This window comes from Paralichthys olivaceus, chromosome 10, assembly GCF_024713975.1.
Source record: "Paralichthys olivaceus isolate ysfri-2021 chromosome 10, ASM2471397v2, whole genome shotgun sequence".
In the NCBI taxonomy this organism is placed as follows: domain Eukaryota; kingdom Metazoa; phylum Chordata; class Actinopteri; order Pleuronectiformes; family Paralichthyidae; genus Paralichthys; species Paralichthys olivaceus.
The window spans coordinates 8743408-8764125 of record NC_091102.1 but is presented as its reverse complement, the minus strand read 5'-3'; the positions used below and the strand labels follow the sequence as shown (position 1 = coordinate 8764125).

The 20718-nt window shown below is 43.5% G+C and overlaps 3 protein-coding genes across 4 annotated transcripts in view; 1 reads left to right on the top strand and 2 right to left on the bottom strand.

Annotated features, from left to right (window-relative positions):
- bcl9 (BCL9 transcription coactivator) overlaps nucleotides 1-2473 on the top strand; it is a 28780-nt gene extending 26307 nt beyond the window's left edge. For both annotated transcript variants that reach the window (XM_020089953.2, XM_020089954.2), the window contains exon 10: nucleotides 68-2473. In XM_020089953.2, coding sequence (XP_019945512.2) covers nucleotides 68-1104 — 1037 coding nt within the window. In that variant the 3' untranslated portion in view covers nucleotides 1105-2473. The remainder of the gene's footprint in view (nucleotides 1-67) is intronic.
- Nucleotides 2474-2785: 312 nt separating this feature from the next.
- acp6 (acid phosphatase 6, lysophosphatidic) lies at nucleotides 2786-9368 on the bottom strand. Its single transcript, XM_020110761.2, has 12 exons — nucleotides 9230-9368; nucleotides 8875-8993; nucleotides 7604-7829; nucleotides 7371-7499; nucleotides 6556-6686; nucleotides 6319-6398; nucleotides 6145-6232; nucleotides 5827-5959; nucleotides 4992-5092; nucleotides 4789-4881; nucleotides 4407-4572; nucleotides 2786-4321 (listed from the first exon to the last, which is right to left on the bottom strand). Exons 3-12 carry the CDS (start codon nucleotides 7820-7822, stop codon nucleotides 4187-4189), a joined length of 1275 nt encoding a protein of 424 aa, XP_019966320.2. The 5' UTR covers nucleotides 7823-7829; nucleotides 8875-8993; nucleotides 9230-9368; the 3' UTR covers nucleotides 2786-4186.
- A 1072-nt stretch (nucleotides 9369-10440) lies between these two features.
- Nucleotides 10441-19172, bottom strand: gja5a (gap junction protein, alpha 5a). The gene is made up of 2 exons (XM_020089674.2): nucleotides 19032-19172; nucleotides 10441-12700 (listed from the first exon to the last, which is right to left on the bottom strand). Exon 2 carries the CDS (start codon nucleotides 12594-12596, stop codon nucleotides 11439-11441), a length of 1158 nt encoding a protein of 385 aa, XP_019945233.2. The 5' UTR covers nucleotides 12597-12700; nucleotides 19032-19172; the 3' UTR covers nucleotides 10441-11438.
- Between the last annotated feature and the right edge of the window lie 1546 nt (nucleotides 19173-20718).

Sequence of the window (20718 nt, the reverse complement as noted above, 5' to 3'; positions counted from 1 at the left end):
TTTTAATATACTTTGCAATGACCTTTACTGAATATATCACCAAATTGTGTTTCTCTTGCTCATACAGGTATGGCAATGAACCACCAAGGACCACGTATGATGGTGCCTGGAAATGCAGGACCCATGCCAGCCCTCAGCCCTCTGGGTATGAATCCAATGGGATCCCAGCCCCTCTCCCATGGCATGCCTCCACAGATGCCCTCTCCAAATGCCCCTAATATGGGCCCAGGTATGATGCCTCATGGCATGATGATACCACCAAATCCCCAAGACCCAGGTATGGTAAACCCACAAATGATGCCCCAGGGACGCATGGGTTACCCTCATCGAAGCCAGGGATACCCCCTCACCCAGTCACCTTCGCAGCAAGGCCCCTTCTCCCCACACAACGGTCCTGGTCCTCAAGGTTTTCCTGGCCATCCCATGGGCTTCCAGGGAGAAGGAGGACCTATGGGAGGACGGATGGGGAACATGTCTCATGGGGGAGGGGGTGATGGAGGTATGTGCAAACCCAATACCCCTGGAGGGCCAGAGTTCAACAACATGCAAGCTGGATTCACTGATGCAGATCTTCACGAGGTGATGCGGCCGGGAGCGTCTGGCATTCCTGAGTTTGACCTGTCCAGGATAATCCCATCAGAGAAGCCCAGCCAGACTCTGTCTTACTTCCCCCGAGGTGGAGGAGACAACCCTGGGGGGAAACCACCTCACCCCTCTGGCTTTCCCATGCAGGGCATGATGGGCGATGGCCCGCCAAGGATGAGTATGTCAATGCAGGGGATGGGGGGGATGCCTGGGGGCCCTGGTGGGGGAATGGGACCTCAAGATATGCCAATGGGTAACCCCGGCCACAACTCGATGCGGCCACCAGGATTCATGGGCCAGGGCATGATGGGACCCCAGCACCGGATGATGTCCCCTGGGGGTCCGGGAGGGATGATGCAGGGGAGGCAAATGTCCCACCCAGGCCCTGGCGGTTCACCTAATATGATGATGTCACTGCAGGGCATGGGCGGCCCCCCACAGCAGACAATGATGATGGGGGGTCAGATGAGGCCACGTGACATGGACATGGGATTCAGTCCAGGCCCTGGAATGTTCTAATCCAACAGAAACCTTGTATCTAGAATGTTCTTGGACAAAATGCAAGGATGGAGTAAAGACCATGACATTTAGAGAGTGTTCAGAAATCTCTGATGGACTCAAATAAAGGAAGTATAATACGAAACAGTAATGTCCTGTGGGAACTATTCCAATGGAGACTCGGACAGGCTCAGATTTGGAGTCCTTTTTGCCACAAGAACATTTAATTTTGACTCATGAACTTCAGAATGTATGGGATTGTTGTGCATCGAATTCGCAAAACTGTTCTTGTGTTTTTTGATTATCTGACTATAAAGATGACTTCATCGTCAAAGAGGAATCAACCTAACTAAAAGTCAGCGTGGAGATGCTACAGTATATGTCTACTTTTTTCAAATTAAAAAAACAAACAAATTTGTCACGAAAGTGGTTTGGAACAAGAGAACGGAATAAGAAGAATTTGTGCTTTGTGAAGACTTTAGTGGAACTCCATCTTGTCTCTCGCTCCATTGTTTTGACTGTTTCTGTACAGTATATACGTGTGAGAGTGCGTATGCGTGCTTGACAGACTGTATGTTTGTGTGTTATGTATGTATGTGTCTGTATGTATAGGCATTCTATCAGTGACCTCTCAACTCCTCTTACCCAACTTTCACTGGGGGAGGAACGCCCCCTAAAAATACTGTACTGTTTACCATTGGTGGGCTATTCGAATTTTAGTCTATTTTAATTTCCTTTGTAACTCCAGTGTATAACAAACCAAACTATGACCTCATTAAGATAATAGTATTATTAAAAAAGCACAAACATGGACCGTCTGCAGAAAGCGTCTTCTTTCTCTATTTTTACCATTAATTGCAACACATTAAGTGTGAGCGTCCTGGCAGCTTTGCAGCACAACGATAATCTCTTGTCCATTTCAAGTTGTGGGCGATTATTCGACGCGGTGCTCTAAAACTTTCAGGACTCCAAACTTTCGCCAGTGTGAATAATACTGCTAATACCCAGATGTGCTCTGTGTGTTCTTCTTGTTCCTGTTGTGTTCCTGTTTTGTTTTGACTCTCTTGTTGACTCTGGGTAATAATCATTCCCACAGCAATAAAAACCCCCCCATGGTCAGCAGAATGGGACAGGCGTGGCTCAAATGCCACAGCAGGTATGCCAGGTATTATAGAACTAGTGCTAGGTAGATCTGGTTAAATTTTAGTGAGGCAGGTGTGGTGTCTGGAGCGAGACACACGGAAATGTAAACAAGTACTGCTTACCATCCAGTTGACTTCCTCTTTTCTCTATTGTATAAGCTTGTCATGTGTTTCTCCATTGGCTTTGGTGCAGAATAGCCTACCAGGGCTGTGGTGATGGACTACAAATAAAAGATATTGTTTTGGTATATACATGTTGTCCATGTAGTGTGTGTGTGTGTGTGTGTGTGCGCGTGCGTGTCTACGTGGCTCTACTTGCATGTAGTCAAGTTATGCGCACTGGGTGATGTCTCTTGTCATTGTACTGTCAAACCGGCTCACCAACATTCAGCAAGAACAAATTATACCAAGATGCAGTGTTGACATTTTATCAGAAGGTACTTTAGCGAAAGCTATTTTCAGAGGACACCACACTTAATAGACGCGAGCATGTTGACTCGAGTGAACACCAATTAGTCTTGTTTACTTAGCTGGTCTGAAAAGGAAAAAAAGAGACATCGCAGAGATTAAATTCTTTATTTGTTCCTCACAAACCAAATCAAATGTTACATTTTATGCCACTGGTCATTGGAAACTCCCACTGACGAGGTATTATATGTGTTATTGTAACACAGAAAAACTTATGTAATAGGCATGTGTTCATACAGTATACTGTGTTCGTAACTACCAGCAAATCCCCATAAAAAGGCAACTTAGTCGTCATAATACAGAATTCCCTTTCTGTAGCTTCCACCTGGGTATGGAGATGTCCATCTCCATACTTATGTACAATCCACTTTATGCGTGCCCCTCTTCTAAATACACTGCAAATACAGTACATGAAATGTTAGTTACTCCCCTGAAGAATGACTCGATATGAAAGCATTAAATGAACAGAATGACAGCATTAACAATCAGGTACAGGCTCTGATGATGCCATATGATTCAACCTTAACGATTATTGCTGTTAAGATTAAAGTGCAGTAAAGGTTTGAACTTTGAAGAAAAAGGCAGAATATAGTCTGTATTTTTTCTTGTCAACAAATCCCCAAGAGCTAAATTCACGATTTATCCTATGAACAAGAATGACTGTTGTTTATTTAGTTTACGATTGTTGTCAGATAACTTCAGAAGATCCAGGATATGTTCCTTAATACAACGAACCTGAGCACAATTTACTCCCCATGTCCAAGAACCATTCACCAAAACTAGTCCAGTCATTTTAAGAAATCTTTTTTAAATGAACTGTTTGTGATCTGTTTTAATAGGACTGCCCAATTTGTGTTGAAACTAAATCATATAAATTAATATTTTCTGTAGGAAGCAAGTTTGAATTTGCAAGATGTAAACATAAAATAATGTGGCAGTGTAATTCCATCAATGCATCTGCATTGGTGGTTATGCTTCGTGCTGTTGTGCATCACTCGTGTTTCAGGTTGAGCTTTCTACTGAGTCAGAAAACTTACATTTACATTTAACCTGTTAGCGCACAGTGAGACCAGTATATACGTAGTAATATAAGTAAACTACATGAGCTCTTCCTGTCAGAAAGAGAGTGTTTGTCACTCAAAGGGTTAAATGAGAACAAGATAACTTAGGAGTTCTCATCCAGCACAGACTCGTTATTTTTCTAGAATTAATCAATCAAACTTAATAATAATTTTTGACAACCCTGGTTCATTGTTGGTTTTAGTATTTTGGGATTTGTTGACAAAAAGGAACATCAGGAATAACACCACCCTTTATCACAAAGCCAACAAACACCTATGTACTAAGCATGTGATAGCAGATAATTGCAATAGGCTGAAATCCAGGACTTTTTCCAGTGTTGTCTGAAAGTGAGGTATAATGATGATGGAAGGAAAACTGAGCATGTGAAAAAAAAACATGGTAAACATGATACATGAGGATTTGTTGTAGGTTCAAGGCTCGGTTAGGCCTCCTGTGCTGTCACAAAGTGACTGGTAGAGTTCTGAGCTCAGGGAATACGCTGAGAGGGCCTCCTTAAACTCCTGCAGGGGGCAGTAGATGCCACTGCAACCTGGAATATGTAGATCCTAAAGACAGACAAGCAACATGAGTCACTCACAAATAAATGCAACGGCTCATCAAATGAGTGTCGACACATTGTCACCCCCATACCTGGCCTACGTACGACACTTTGACAAAGGCCTCATCGGTCTGCCGGTGCTGGTGCAGCTCCAGGGTGATATCCGCCGCGTACGGTGGCCATTTCATGTCAAAAACCCCCAGAGCCATCAGACAGGGGATCAACGTGGTGTCATGTGCAGAGTACAAAAACAGCTTCCTGTTAGAGAGAGAGGATTCAAACAGGAATACACGTGAAGGCCAAACACAGTCGACGACGTGTGTGTGTGTGTGTGTGTGTGTGTGTGTGTGTGTGTGCGCGTGCGTGCGTGCGTGCGTGCGTGCGTGCGTGCGTGCGTGCGTGCGAGTGACTGGGTGTGTGACTGGGTGTGTGACTGGGTGTGTGACTGGGTGCGTTGGACCTGAGGTGTCCAACCTGTTTGGCTCCGATGAGGTGCCCTGCACTTTCTCGTCCAGGTTGGTTAACAATGTGTGCAGGAGTGGTCCCACACACAGCTGCAAGTTCTCTCTGCCAGAAGCACAGCAGAAGAATTAAATGACCCGGTGAACTTTATTAAACTATGGTAAATTTTCTTTATTGACAGTGAGGGAGGGTTATTGTAAAACCGTGAATCTAACCTCTTGCTGGGTTCATAGACGTGGCAGATCATATCCACAGCTCTCTGCTCCACCTTGTTCCTCCAGGTGTCCAGCACTGGCGGACAGGCAAGGCCGTGTGTCTGTTAAAGTTCAGAAACAACACACAGAATCAGCCGAGTTGTGCAGCGCAAGCAGAGAAAAGAAACCACCAAAATGCTGTCTATTTTAGAAAACCCCCAGGAAAAAGCAAATCAATTTGAAATCATTTTTGAACCCACACATGGATTTATTTTTTGTTTGAACAGAAAATGTCTGAAACGGTCTGATCATTTGAATGAGTTGTAACTGATACCAGGAGGATCTGAACATAATTAGTGAGAATGAAAGGCAGGTATTCACTACTTGGTTAGCCTGATAGGGAAAATTGAGATGAAATTAAATTAGTGAATTCAGCAAAGCTCAGTATGGACCACCCTGCTGTCTTGTTTCAGATTGTGTAGTCGTCTCATTGTGCGCTGTTATACCCTGAAATTAATGCATTTGAACATCTACAAAAGTACCCCCCCCCCCCCGAAACTGATATAACTCTTATTGTTTAGCTTTGTAAAAAGTCCATTGATGATTTTCGTTCACTGACTGAAGTCTTAAGATTTGACATCTATGCTTCTATTTTAAATGATCTTAAATGAAGACAAAAGAGTAAAAACCATATAAAACTCAAGTCCTGCTGGATTTGTTTTTGTAACTTACTAAAAATCTCTTGAAACGCTGTAGGATGCAGCCACCTCGACATCTTCATAATAATTATATGTATACTGATAGCTAGTGGTGAGAGCTAATAAAAGTCATATGAATCGTGATGTGGCGGTGTCACCTCTCTGGCAACCATGTCGTCCCTAATGAGGATGAAGTCGACGTGCTGGTGAGCGGCGATGCCCAGTGCGCTCTGGATGCTCTGCAGGTCTACTGCAATGTCTGGCAGAGTGGACGACTCTGCCCAGCGGTGGCTGCACAGAACACACAGTGTCAGCCACGAAACACAGATACACCATGACAACCTGTCAGAGGCATCTCAACTCTGCTTATAATTTTGCACAACACATTATTCAAGGTTCCAGTTTTGGGTGGTGAACGCACAGGATCACCGAGGCCTGACTGTGTGCTGGGTATAAAAAAAATTCCCTCTGCCTACCTGCTGAGGAGTTTGAGCAGTTTGCATCCGTGATAGTTTGGATACAGGATTTCAGATTCTGCCTCCGTTGTTAATATATTAACAATTTCTGCAAGCAGAGGAGAAATGATAAAAGGTGAGATGAGATGCAGAGCAGAATAAATTACATTATGCACATCTGCGTGTCTGCACTACCTTTTTGTTTTTGCTGAAAGAGCCCTGCAACCAGGCACTTGGCAGATTCAATGGTCCTCACGATGTTAGTGGAGCGCACACTAAAAATGAAAAAAAAAAATGGAAGGCAGCCAACTTAAAAATAGGAAAAGCATTTAGGCTGATATCCTTTGCACTGAACTCATAAACCCAATGTAACTGTGGGGTACAGAAAAGTTGTTTGTGCTTTTTCTACCTGTCAAGATGTGCAACACTTACTAGACCTCAGCCGGAGTAAAAGTGGAGCCGAGGAAGGGAATCTCCTCGACGTACTTCCTCCTCAGCCTCGTTCCAAGCTCGTACAGCTGCTGCATGCCCACTGTGGTCAGCTGACCGGGGAACGTGCCACCCTGCCAGAGGCGGCAAACGGGATAAAGTCTTACTCACGGGTACGACCCACTAAGCTTGGCAGGCGTCCATGCTGCAGGATTTAGTTTGCAAAAGCTGAACACGGTTAAACCTTTTGGCAAAGCAGAGAACTCAAGACAGGAAACAAACATTTCCCTGGACACAGTTCAGAGGTATTACAGCGAGACGGTGGATGAATGAACCTGGTCCAGGGTCGTGTGGTGTCTTTGTAATAAATATTCGTGGCCAGTAGAGGCAATAGGGGGAATCAGTTGGGGGAGGCGGTGGCTTTTCCCTCAAAAGACTTGAACTCGTCATTACAAAGAAAGCACAGAGAAACCAACTGTGCTGACGACTCTCGGGCCCAGGGAGTGTCCAGGTAAACTGTGTCAGATTGCACAATGTCAGGTTTACTCAGTGTTAATGTTTACACCTGCTATGACGTGTCTGAAGGTCTGCTCTGACAAAGGCCTCCCGGCCGGAACCACTGTCATTTTGTACTTAATCACTTAAGACTCTTCTGTTACACAATATTGCAAGAAAACCAGGTTGTTTTTGTGAACACATTCAGCGACTACTACCCAAAAAGCCTCAGAAGCAGCTACACAAGTTTTTGCGATTCAATTTGTTCCCTCACCGCCTTCATTGTCTCATTGCATTTAACACTGCAAGACACACCTACTCACAGTCAGTATGTTCCTCCGATAGCTGTCTTCTACAGGCGCTGAGGGCCTGGGGCCGCCGTGAAGATCTGTCACCACGTAGTTGATGTGGGTGTGAGCTGGAGGCTCCAAGAGCGTTGGCAACCACTGGACCTTTGAAAAGACAAATGTGCCCAGAAAATGATTCGCATAGATGTTAGATATCTTCACATTTATCTTCGTCACAAGCACTTAACGAAGAGGAAAAAGAGCCCTACCTCCATCACATTAGGTATTGACTTTAACGGGGTTCGAGCCCCGTGTCGGAACAGGACTTGGACCAGTTTCAGTTCGTAGGGAGAACTGGGATTTGTGTCGGTAGCGGTGCAACTGGAGGCAACGTGGTCGGAGTCGGTGCTTTTCTGTGACCACAGCATTGAGCCGAAAGCTACGGACACTGAACCTAAAATGCCGGCCTTAGTCCAAAGAGTCCTCATGGCTGTGCTGTGAACAGAGGGATCAGATAGTCTTAGTGTGTTTGAGTTAAGTTCACAAACCTCAGGCTTAATATTTAGAAAACAATATGTACATTTAGCAATAGCAACATAAATATTATCTTTGCTGGTGTTTAAAAAAAAAAAGGTTCGGAGTCGGCCACAGTTTACACAAGAGCTCAAACTTCCTGTGTTAAGTGGTACGACTGCAGCGAATGATTCATGTATCAATGATTTATCAAATATCTGAACTTTATCGAACAGCTTTTTTTTGTGTGTGGCCAACACCTCAAGAAGTTTCAGTTTGATCATCAAGAAAACTTTCACCACAAAGTAAGAAATCTTCTTCCATTAGCAAAGAAATGCATCAATCATTAAAAACATTGCAGACTTTGTTTTCTAATTTATCCATTTCAGCCAGGCATGCATTAACTAAACATTTTCTGAACGTGGAATCAAATGTACATTATTTTCTCACTTGATTGACAAATCAAATGATATCTGAAATGTTTTGAGAGACCATTGAATTAGAAATTCTTTCAAATGCTTTGACTGAAGATCAGTGCAAGAAAATCAGTCAGTTGAGAGGCTGGAACCAGAGAAGTGTGGTGACTGAAATGATCGATCAGCTTTGTGAATCAGGGCTGTGACTATTGATTCATTTCACTATCAACACATTTTTTTCTAGATTTAATTAATAATTAATTGTTTGGCCAATAAAACATAAGAAGGCAACATCATTGTGCTCAAGAGATCAACTACAGATGTCGATCAATGATCCAAAAATTAATATCACTTTAACAGCAACTTGAAGAACCAGAGAAGCAGCATATTGATCTTCATCTATTTGAGAACCTGGAATCACCAAATGTCTTCAACTTTAAAAACGAAGACTTCAACTGATCAGCTCTGAAAATAGTTGCAGATTAAATTTCTGTACATTGACAAACTTGAATGGATTACTGTAAGTTTGTTGCAGCACTAATGACAAATGAACTAAAGTCGACGGAAAGCTTTAGCTCTATTTCAAGCTTTGACACTAGTTATGCACCAACCTGCTGAGTTGAATGAGCAGTGACACTGAAGAAGAGGAGGAGGAGGAGGAGGAGGAGGAGGATGAAGAGGCTGTAGCAGTGATAACGCAGAGTTAGCTCCAGATCATCACTGGGGATTTCTGTTCGTGATGGAAGTCACACAAAGACGAATTAGAACACGTCAACAGGTTTAACACGAGTCCAACAGTGAATTCAATATAAAGTGAGGCTTTAAATGTGTTGTTGCTAACTGTAGCACGTAGAGGAACTCTGTGTGAAGTGCTAACATGCTAACATGCTAACATACCCTCTCTCTCTCACATGACGGAACACGTGACGCAACACGTGACGTGTGTCTCGCTGTGACTTTTCTTACCGTTAAATGAAAAACTGTTGAGTTTCTCCCGGGAAAAAAAAAACAAGGTGTTCAGACTGAGATCAATTCATTCACCAGGAGACTGTCACCGCGGGTTCACGCCGAAGGGTATGCTGGGAACTGTAGGGAAGATAACGTCAGTTAACGTGAAAGTTGTGAGAAAAAAAACTACATTTCCCGACATTAATATTAAGTTTGACCTTCTCCTCTTCTTCTTCTTCTTCTTCTTCTTCTTCTTCTTCTTCTTCTTCTTCTTCAAAGTCTGCTGCTGCCATCTACAGGACGTAAGTAATAATACTTATAATAATAAGACATTTTATTTAAACAGATTCAATCAGATTTCTTCTCGTTCTTTCATTTGTAGCCTCATGTCTATATTTGCAAAAACTACTGAACTATTGAAACTTGGTGGAGGGGGGGAAGAATCCATTCACCTTTGGAGCAGATTCAATGAAAGAGGAAGTTTCAGGAATTAAATGTTCTCTTTCTTTACCATTGTGAGATTGTGTGTTTTTCTAACCCTAACCCTAACATCTTTGTGAAGTTCTCAAAATTTAAAGCAGAGATCTGTATGAAAAAAAACTTGGCATATGTAGAATGCTAATATCTATGAACAGGTGATATTTACTCGGAATCTGGATAATTACCCCAATGTCTCTCATCTGAATACGTGTTTATGCATATTGGTGATTAAGCGGCCAATCAGCCTTTAATGTTTGACAGCACAACATTTATACTTACTAGCTGTCAAAATGTTTGTATTCAAACATTTGGCAAAGACATAAACATATTTCTATGTTAATGTAGAAAACACTGAAATTTAAGAACAATGGCAAAATTAAATAATGTCAGTTTAAATTGTGCAGAAGGACTTCAGAGCCACAAGGGATATCCACCATCTTGTCCTATATTCTAAAAAAGAATCACACATGTTGACAACAGTTTGGACGGTTGATGATTTATTGAGTTGCGATGGGTTAGTGAGGACATTTGTTGCATAAATGTCTGTGAAACAACTGCAGTAAGCTCACAGCAGACTGATCCAGATCTCATGATTATTGTCTGGATATGTAGGATAAAACGTAAAACCTCCATTTGCGTGGATGTTCATTTACATACTGCAAACAATAAGAACAGACAACAGAAATGAAACATATTCAAAGACACTGATCAAAACGTACATTGCATAGGGACAAATTCAGTATACGCTCAATGGCTCCAGGAGAAAAACAACTGAAAAACATTAGTGCAATGTTGCCACCGTGTGGCTGGATCATCTCTTAACCGCCGTCCATGCAAGACCTCCTCTTTTCCTTTAACTGGCTACATTCTCTCACCACCTCTGACAAGGCTCCTGTCAAACATATGAATAATGAATAAAGTTTCTCTCACACTCGTTCAGATTATAATTCTTCAGTAACATTTTCCTTTGTTGACCTGCAGGTGCTGTGTAGTGCAATCAGGTTACCAGATCAACAAGCGGCTTCTTTAAAAGTTACATGGCTCTTGGAAAAAAAAAAAATGGTTTGGACATGGATGTTTTCTCAATCTATATATATTTCATAAGGCACTTAATCTTGATTCACTGCAGATATGCAGCAAGCTTCACAGTTTATTGTACATCAAGTTTCTGTTTTCTTTGCAGTGTCTCACTGTTGCTGTGGGAGAAAAAAAACACTTGATTGTTCTGTTTAAATACGCAGGCTGATCCAGAATTAATTGAATGGTAATATTTTGTTTTATCATGAACGATTCCCTAAATCCGCTCACACCAAGCACAATACAGCACGTCATTCTAGTCTCTTTCACTCCGTTAGTTTTTATGGTAAAACATAAAAATGTGCAATTGTCACAGGTATCACACCCGTTACCCTGTTCTCATTTCAACATTGTTTCTTTTTGCAGTTTGGTTGTCAGTTTTTTTTTTAAATCTCTCCGCTCACAGAGCTTGCACACGTCAAGTTCACATGTTCCACCCACAGATCTCAGCGTGCCTTTCTAATGTGGCTGTTCAGTCCATCTTCTGTAGCCTTCTACAGTCTGTAGGCCCGACTTGGAAGTGTCAGGTCCAAATGCCAGAGTTTGTGTATTTAGTTAGATCATTCAGAAATAAAACTTTCACAAGTCACTTTATCTTGGTTCTAAAAGTCCACCCCTAATCCTAACCCAGCCCTCTTCTTCCTGGTCAGCCAGTCTTTCCACACTTTCTCTACACTGCCAGGTCATCTTGGCGAGCCCGGCTGCTGCTCCCGCTGGTCTTGCTCAAGCGGCGTTTGTCCCTCATGTAGCCGGAGTGCAGCTTTGGGGATGGGGAGCAGCTGTTGGGCAGCTCCATGGGTGCCTGGTCGTATCTCATCCTCAGGAAGTCCTCCTCGTCCTCCAGGTTGTCGCAGCTGTGATGCCGCTCGGTGGCCATGTTGACCGAGTTCTGCTGCAGCGCCATCCTGGTGTTGAAGGGATGCGAGGCCATGGAGGTCATAGGGTTCATGGAGCTTGGTGCTGCCAGGCACTGGCTGAAGTCAGGGGGTGGGGTGCAGGTGGCTGGGGGCCGCGGCGGGCCGTTTGGCTCCAAGGCTGCAGACGCGGCCACTGTCACAGCTCTTTGGTTGTTCCTCTGCAACATTTTTTTGCGGACGCACCTTTGCATACTCTTCCAGCCGAGGTGGTAGAGCTCCAAAACAGAGAGCAGCAGAGACACGCCGGCCACCACCAGCATGAAGATGATGAAGACGTTCTTCTCTGTGGGCCGGGACATGTAGCAGTTGACGGGGTTGGGGCAGGGCCATGATTTGCATAGATACAGCGCTTTGAGGAACACCCCATAGATCAGGTACTGCACCACGATGAACGTCACCTCCATCACTGTACGGATCAAGATGCTCAGGACGTAAGTCTGCAGCAGGGCTCCTCTCAGGCGAATACGACTAACCCCATTAGATACAGTTCCCAACTCCTTCCCACTCTCCTTCTGCTGGAGGTACTCCTTCTCCCCCTCCAGGTCTTCTTCGCCATCACCTCCTTCCTCCCTCTCCTCCTGCTCCCTCCTCCGCCGCTTCTCCTCCCTACGCACCGTGTGCATGGCGTGCCCCATGTAGATGAGGGATGGAGTGGAAACGAAAACAATCTGTAGCACCCAGTAACGGATGTGGGCAATGGGGAAAGCGCTGTCATAACACACGTTGGTGCAACCGGGTTGTTGAGTGTCGCACAGGAAGTCGCTCTGCTCGTCGCCCCAGGAGGACTCTGCGGCTGTGCCCAGCACAAGGATGCGGAAGATGAAGAGGATGGTGAGCCAGACCTTCCCGACTGAGGTGGAGTGTTCCTGGACCTCCTCTAGGAAATTACCCAGGAGACTCCAGTCCCCCATCGCTGCTCACGGGCCGAGCACACACACACCTGAGACACAGAGATCAGAGAGGGAGGAGAGAGAGGGCAAGGCGAGGAGGTGGTGGAGGTGAAAAGGTGAAGTCACTGGGGTGGAGAGGGGACGGAGAGGGAGACAAGGAAAAAAGATAAATACAGATAATCAGTCGTAGGCAGCTGAAGGTCCTGCACATTCCTTCTGATGAAATAACCTCGGCGTGTTTGTGTGAAGCCTCATATACATAAAAATAGCTTCTCTGTCTGTGAATTGCTTGAGGACTGGACACTATGGCATGAGAACAACCATTTTCCCATGAGAGAATGAGAATGACAGAGGGAGGGAGGGAGGGAGGGGAAGTTCAAAAGTCATACAAAAGTAAATAATTCAGTTGTTTTAAGAAAAAGAATTGAATATGTGTGTTGTTGTGTTTTTTACATTCCTTCTTTTCCCATTCCAAATTGCATATGACAGCCAGAGGTTAACTGGCCACCACTGGGCAAATAAAGGCGGGGAAACTTTGTCCTTCTAATGCCGTGACCCGGCCTGACCTCCATCTCGCCTGTGGCACATTAACCAGCAGACGTCACTCACAACGACAGGACAGCAGCTTTGATGTCCACTGCAACCACGAAACCCTCCCACGTCCTGCAACTCAAAACTATCTCAAAGCGTCAACCAGACTCATCCATCAATATGGTGCGTGTGTGTGACTCGAGCATTAGTGAGAGTTTGGGTATGACCCAAACATGGCAGTGATAGGCTGGTGAGTCTCGGCTGTGAATGACCCTATAAGGCAGTTCATGAGACGGCTTTATGGGCGCCACAAATGACCCCCCCATCATCGAGGGGTTAAGAAAACCCATCAAACTCCACTGAAGGATGACCTATGACATCTATATGCACCGTGTTGATGTGTCTACTTCCAGCTTTTTACTATGCAATTAGTGCTCAGAGAGCAAATGAGTTGTAACGTAAAGAAAGAAGGACTGAGAGTTACAGTTTGACAGGTTTTTCCAACACGTCACACACATCTGAAGTTACCGCCGTACATGGCAAAGACAAACTGGTACTTTAATGGTGTGCCAGGTATAGGAAAAGATACACAGCATAATAATTACATTAACGGAGAGTGAAAAAAGCCAAACAGGGAGTTGATGTTATCTCTTACCATCCCTCCATGTGTGATCCATGAGCGGCCGCTTCCATGTCCCCAGAGATTCTGTTAAGTAGTCCACTGTGTGTGCAGGGATCTGAATTGTGTGTGTGTGAGTGAGAGAGATGCTCTAAATGACCATGACCATCTGCCCCCCTCTCTGTCTGTCTCTCCCCCTCCCTCAGTGTCTTTGTGAAGTATATATATGGCAATAAGATGGAAAATCAGAGCGTTCTGCTCTTTATCAGTACAACATGGGGAGGTGGGAGACAAAACACCCCCGCCAGAACATGTGGGAGAGGAAACTCCATCCACGCCCAGGGCTGATAGACGCCGGTCCATAGCGTAGGAAAGTCTGTGGTGTGACACTTGTTTTCCAGCATGCACCTAATACCCGGTAACTGGTCACAGTTGGAGACCAGTTGGACGATCAGTTTAGTGAATCGGGAACTGGTGGAACTTGCCAAAGGCTTGACCGGAAAAAGCTGATAATCTTTAATGGAATAAATCACAAGCAGAGCAGGAGGGAGGAGGGTGAGGTGTACAGGCTGCACAATAACAGGAGGTACACATTAAAACGGGTTTTCTTTGTTATCAGAACCTGGTGACAAAGAAATCTCTTCCAGGACTGATTCAAATGTAAACTGCACAAAATACAGTAATCGAAATCAAAAGTGACCCAGATCAGAGAAAAACAATGAGAGAACTATCAGAAGGCCAATCGGAGAGTGTGTTCATCTCCACCAAAGCAATGCACAATCTTGCTTTGTCAAATGAATTAAAAAATATCTGTGGATCTTCCTGTTTATCTGGATCCACTAACAGGTTCTTCCTGGGGTCAGGCCCCTTACACATTTTTTTTTTAACCTGGATTAATTAAAAACTACAGTATGGATGATCACCATCAAACTTGGTGGAAGGGTGCGGTGTGGGTAATGGGTACCATTAAAATTTGGTACGGATCTGGATCAGGGAGTGGATCCAGGAATTTTCATGTATTTTACTTTTACGTGTTTTTCATGTATGTTTAGGGGACTGATATTTATGAGTGTATGCAATTTGGTGCAGATCATATGCATACACAAACAATAATAAGAAACACTATAGTCGTGGGAAAGCCCTACACATGACAATCTGAGATCTGCCAGGGAAAAGGCATCTCCGTCCCATTCCCTCGACTACCCCTTCCTGTTCTCAGAGGAAGCAATCTCAAACAATATGATTTCCGAAGGACAAAAAGAACAAGGTATTAAAGGGAGGGAGGGGAGGTCGGAAAAGCTGCAGCCAAGAGAACTTCTTTGCTATAAACGTAAGTTTTTCCCACCACTGTCTCTGTGATGCCTGCGCTCCAGTTGGCCTTTGGAGAGCTCAGCAATAACCGGGGATTTACTGAGACACGTCGTACCCTGTGCTGAGCCGTCTGGTTTGCCTGTGGAGCGTCCTGGCTGTCATATTTGTTTATCATTTCTCTGGTAGAGTAAAGAAGGAGTAATGGGCAATCTGGTTATGAGGCCGTCAGAACGGTGAACTGCGCAAATGGAGCATATTACACGTCTGATTTATGTCTATTGACGTTGATTCCAGCATCATGGGATGATCTCACGTGTGTGTCATGCACCAAGAGTGTTGGTTAGTTAAAATAGTCATGGACACAATGTTTTGGAAAGGTGTTGTGGAGATATGATAAACTAAGTGACAAAGCAGACACTGTCTGAACCGTGCAGCCAATAACTACAATGATTTCACCACTTCAGGGTCAAACTGGTCCCAGTGAATGTGGCTGTGTTTGGCTCTCCTGGTCAGATGTCTACACGCTGACACTCAGCTGGTCTGGACGGCAGCCAGGCGGCTCACTCACGGAGGTAAAATGAAAGAAGAAGCAGCCACTAAACTGCACCAGTGTGAAGTGATGACTTCTGCAGAGCTAAAGGAATAAAGGCTGTGGGTTTTCCCCACCCTGTAGCACAACGATAAATCCTCCGGCCTGCTGGACACGGTTTTACCTTAGAGGGCAGTGACTCTCATTCAGGGTGGGATGAGACGGCACCTCAGGCTGGAGTTTAAAGTTTTAGAGGAGCTTATCACGATGTGGCACAAGAGCAAGGATTCCAGGTTCATGTCTCCCACAGGATCACTTAGTGTCACTTTTATTTGCATTTCCAACAGGATCAACAGGGGGCAGGGTTGATTTAAACATCCCCCCAGTGATTTATAACTTTCAGCTTCGTGTGCCACCTTTGACAGATACATTGCCGTCTCCATGCCGACCTCATAGAAATACAGACAGTCAGCCGATGGTGGTGTATGTTTTCTTGGCCTCCTTCCCTTTAACGTGTTTAGAGGAACATCAGTGGAAGGTTAAGTATTTGCAGCATAAAGTACATATGTGTTATTACATGTGTGAGTGGATTTGCTGGAGATCGAGTAGATTTTTTGGCAATCTCACATCCCATCTCTACTCGCCGGTCCTAAAAACCACGTAGTTAACAAGTGAATGTACTGTACTCGTTAGAAAGAGAAAAGTCATTTATTTCTGGGAAAAAAACATCAACAGTATTTGACATATTCTAGAGGGAAACATTTTCTCACAATGGAGGGGCCCCTGACGATGGAATCTAAAAATATTTAAGAGAGCCTCCGGAGATAGACCACCTTTAATACTCCATGTTCATATTACTGGCTCCAGCTCAGGAACACTTCATTTATTTGGGAATTTTAGGGAACTCCATTGTCGTGCGTTGATTAAAAGAACTTCTGTAAAGCCTGGAACATGCCAACATCAGGTTGTGTTGATTTTTACATTTGTTAATCCAACTATGACAGAAATGTAATCACTGCTGGTGCTTTTTTGTTTTGTTTTTAGTATATGCAAACTTCATCAGAGATGACAAATCTCACAGTCATCACTACTTTATCTATTATAATGTTGGGTGGGATTTTTAGAGTCTAGAAGGGAAAACAATCCCACGATATTCATCTATAAACCTCTGCTCTTAATTTCTGTTAAACACTATAACTACAGAACATGATCCAATAAATTCTTAAAGTTTGATTCCACAAACTGCCTCCGAGCCAAATTCTTTCATTCCCCTTAGAAATAATAAATGTTTCTTATTTTACTTTTTAATGAATCTTTAAAATGTTCTATTGATTTTTTTTGTTGCTTCATAGTTTGTTCTTTAAATTCTTGTGGTTTTTGATGACTGATATCTGATTGAGTTAAGTTACTAAGATATAAAGACTGTACGTCGCAGCTCGTTTTAAATGATCCCAAACAAGGAGCCCATGTGCCAGCAGCTCTCAAACGAAATTATCTTTGCCAGTAACACTTAAAGTTGCAGCGTTGTGACAGCTCAGCAATGTTTCAGTGGAACAGACACAGCACGAGCTCGAGGAACACGTCAAACCAAACCACACAGCCGCTCGATGCTTGGTACACAAGCTCCGTCAGTCTGAGTTCAAATCAACAGATCTGCACACAGGATGCCAAACATACCCAGAATGCAGATCAGTGAGTTTTATTATCACCCCCCGAGGGATCAATACTGGTTTCTGGGCTGAGCTGAGGCATAATGGAGAGATTGATGGAGAGAAATGAGGCCTGTTTATTGTGTTAGAACAACAATTTGCACAAATCTGTCAAAGTTCAAGCATTATATTTGGAGCGTGGCACTTGAACTTGAACTCTAACACGCGCGGAGCGTCAATTCCAACGTGCGCTGCTGCAGCTGTTTAGCCCCACAAGTGCCAGCATTACAGTCAAGGATGAGCACGTTTAAGTTTAGCTGTATCGGGGCTAGTTGAGTGGGTGTGTTGGGGCGAGTGTGACCTACAAAGTGCGTCTGATGTGGGATGTGGGGGAGAAAACGTCCCACTCATGGAGTCACCTGTCGTCACGCACTTACAGGCCGGCGTGGATCTAGGCTGCCATATATCAGTCACACCAGCAGAAGCCAGCGGGCCGATGTGCTGCCTGCTACCTTACATGGCTGTCTGGCTCTTCATCTGCCCACATACTGTACACAGACCCACAGCCCTGCTATGATCTATTGTTTCGCTGCATATGGCATTACACTGGAGCTGTCAGGGGAGACAGCTGCGAGGCGTTTTCATGGAGGAAAATTCAGTTGAACACTCGTGCTGACTGAAATAACTGGATTGCTGCTATTCCTGGAGAGTGACAGACTAGATATTTGGCTTGTTGTTTTGGTTTTTATCATTTGAAGTCTATCTTATTTGTATAAAATGTAATGATGTCTGTATTTGCTTTGCTGATTTCATTTCAGTGTCAAATAGAAAATCTTTGGCTCAGGTTCACATTGCATGTGTGCAACTAATTTGTTGTTACTTATTTAAGCGATGATCCTTTTGTGACACTCTAATGGCTTTTAAAAGAAGAGGTGGATTATTAAAATTGTTGAAATTACAGCGTAGATAAGTTCTGAAGTACATGTGCTTCACTTGAATGTTGAATGTTAATACTTATACACCATCTCATTTCAGAAAATACATTGTGTGCTTTTTATTCCACTATATTTATACATTCTTAAACTTTATTGTTTGTTATTTAATAAATCAAACCACCAAAGAAATATCAATCTATAACATTAAATCTGGTTGTACACTGATTGTCATATTGACACTTTTTTCAGTTTTTTTCTTCTGTCATTAATCAGATTTTAGTTTTTTGAATAAAAACATTACATTAGACTTGCTTGTGTGCTCCTTTGTTTTTTTTGTTTACTTGCGAGCTGGCAACCTTCATTTTAAGTTTTCTAGCTTTTTTCCATTAGTGGTTGATTGATTACTTGATTACTTTTAGCCATGCATGTCATCAATTCAGATTAAATAACAGCACTAAGACTTTATGCCTTAGTTAGAACCAAAGAACATCTCAATATTTAATATATTGGAATATTAAGGTGGTTAAGAGACAAGAAACAGTCTCTCGGAGACTTCATTCAGTTTGTACACATTGCAGGTGGCTCTGTCTTTATAGGGCTCCGCTTTGTTTGAATATATTTGACTCTTGTGGGAGTTATGAGGAGAGAAAGAAAAGTAGGAGAAGACAAACAGAGCGAGATGAAAGAAGTGGGAGTGAGTAGGGGGACAGCTGTACCTGCCTGGGACGACGGGGACGATGCAAACACACGCCAGGCCTCCAAGATACTGTGTCCTGTCTCCCTTAGAGACTAACATACTTTGAAGAGGGATGCTCACAGCCTTCACCCAAAAATCTGCATCTTTTAAGTCTTAACTTTTGTGATAAGTTCATTTGCTCTTACCTGCTGTTCTGCTTCAGGATTGTCTGGGCGGCTGCTTCTAAAGAGGTAGAGGCTCCATGTCTGAGGCCCTGGTGAGAGTCTTCCTCTGGATAGATGGCAGGTGAGGATGAGTGTGATGGAGGGACCACCTTCTTCTTTTGAACAATAACAGGAGCAGCCTCTCGACGACGGCGTCTGAGCTCAGTGTCGTCCCAAAACCAGACTGTTAGTCAACACAGGGGGCACGAGAAGAAAAGCAGGGGCATCACGAGAGTCCCCCCCCCCCCCCCCCCATTGCCCTGCCTTCTGTCTCCTCCTCCATCTCCTCCTCCTCCTCTCTCCCCCACCACCTCCCTTTTTCTTCTTACATCCCTGGTGCTCTATTTTTTGCTGGGAAGCCTTCTCTGGCAACATGGGAGGAAGTGGAATTGTTTTCTGAGATCAATGGCAATTCCACTCGGAGTAAAATCCAGAGGGCTCCTATTTACCCAGTGCTATATTACACAAATAACGCACCAGGCACAGTGAAAAATGCCTGTGAGGCCAGAAGTAAAAGAAAGAAATATTTATTTCAGTGACTGATTCTCTCTTTGCTGTCTTATTTTTTAAAAGGTTGATGATGAGTTTACTTAAAATTCTGAATAAAGTTAAAACAAAATCAAACTGATGGAATAAAGGTAAATGTTTTTTTATTATTTTGACTTATAACTGTTTGGGTTTCCAGAAGTTGAAAATAATTAAGACACAAATAAAATGTATATTACCTCAAAGCCTAACTTCTTCTCTGTGGCTTGTCTTCTGCTCCTCTCAGGGCTCAGTGTCTTTCTAGAACCCCTCTTCGCTGAAATCTTGGATGCAAACAAAGAGCAAAACTTAAAAAACTCTTCCTTCTCTATGCTTCCTTCCTCCTCCTTTCCCTCTCCTGTTGTACATGGTGCGAGTTTCAGGTCAGGATTATCTCTCAGCACTGCAGCCTGCCTGCAGATACATGCTATTATTATATACAGGGAAGCTTTCGAGGTTTGATTCCCCCTTGCTAAAGGGCCAACTTTCAAAGGCATTCAAATTGTGTGGTGAGGGAACAAGCGTGTAGGCGGCACACTTTCAACAACAAATGTGACTTTACTCTCAATGGCATATTTTTGTTGAGATTTCCTTGAGATAAGTCAAATAAATCATCTCAGTAATATAGCATGAAGGTAGCGCCATGCAGCCGATGGTTATCTGCGCTCATTTCTAGCAGGAGACAGCTTCTAACATAACATAACCATCTGAGTCAATTCTTCTCAAATCTTTATTTTAAGATATGCTGCCTACAGGAGGTGGTTAGCCTAGCTTAATTATAGCAAGGGACTGTAACTGGTGAAGAAAGTTGGGAGCGTAACCACCCAAATACATTTTTCTCACATTTTAATAGTAATGTGATATGATGCTCCCGCCTGGAGCTGGTTAGCCTTTAGCTTCATTCTACCAAGTAATCTTAGAACCAAGTAATTCTACCAAGTCTTAATACTAGCACACAGCAGAGGCATGAGTAAAAACAAAAAGAAAACAAATATATTGGGATGAAAAATCGGAGCCATGTACATAGAAGTCATCAATGACAATGTCAAGAGAGTTTGTGGTTATAAGATCGAACGCCAGTGTCAATGGGATGTAAACAAAAACATGTAAAACTGTGTGATCTCTGCTGCAGAATTATTATGTT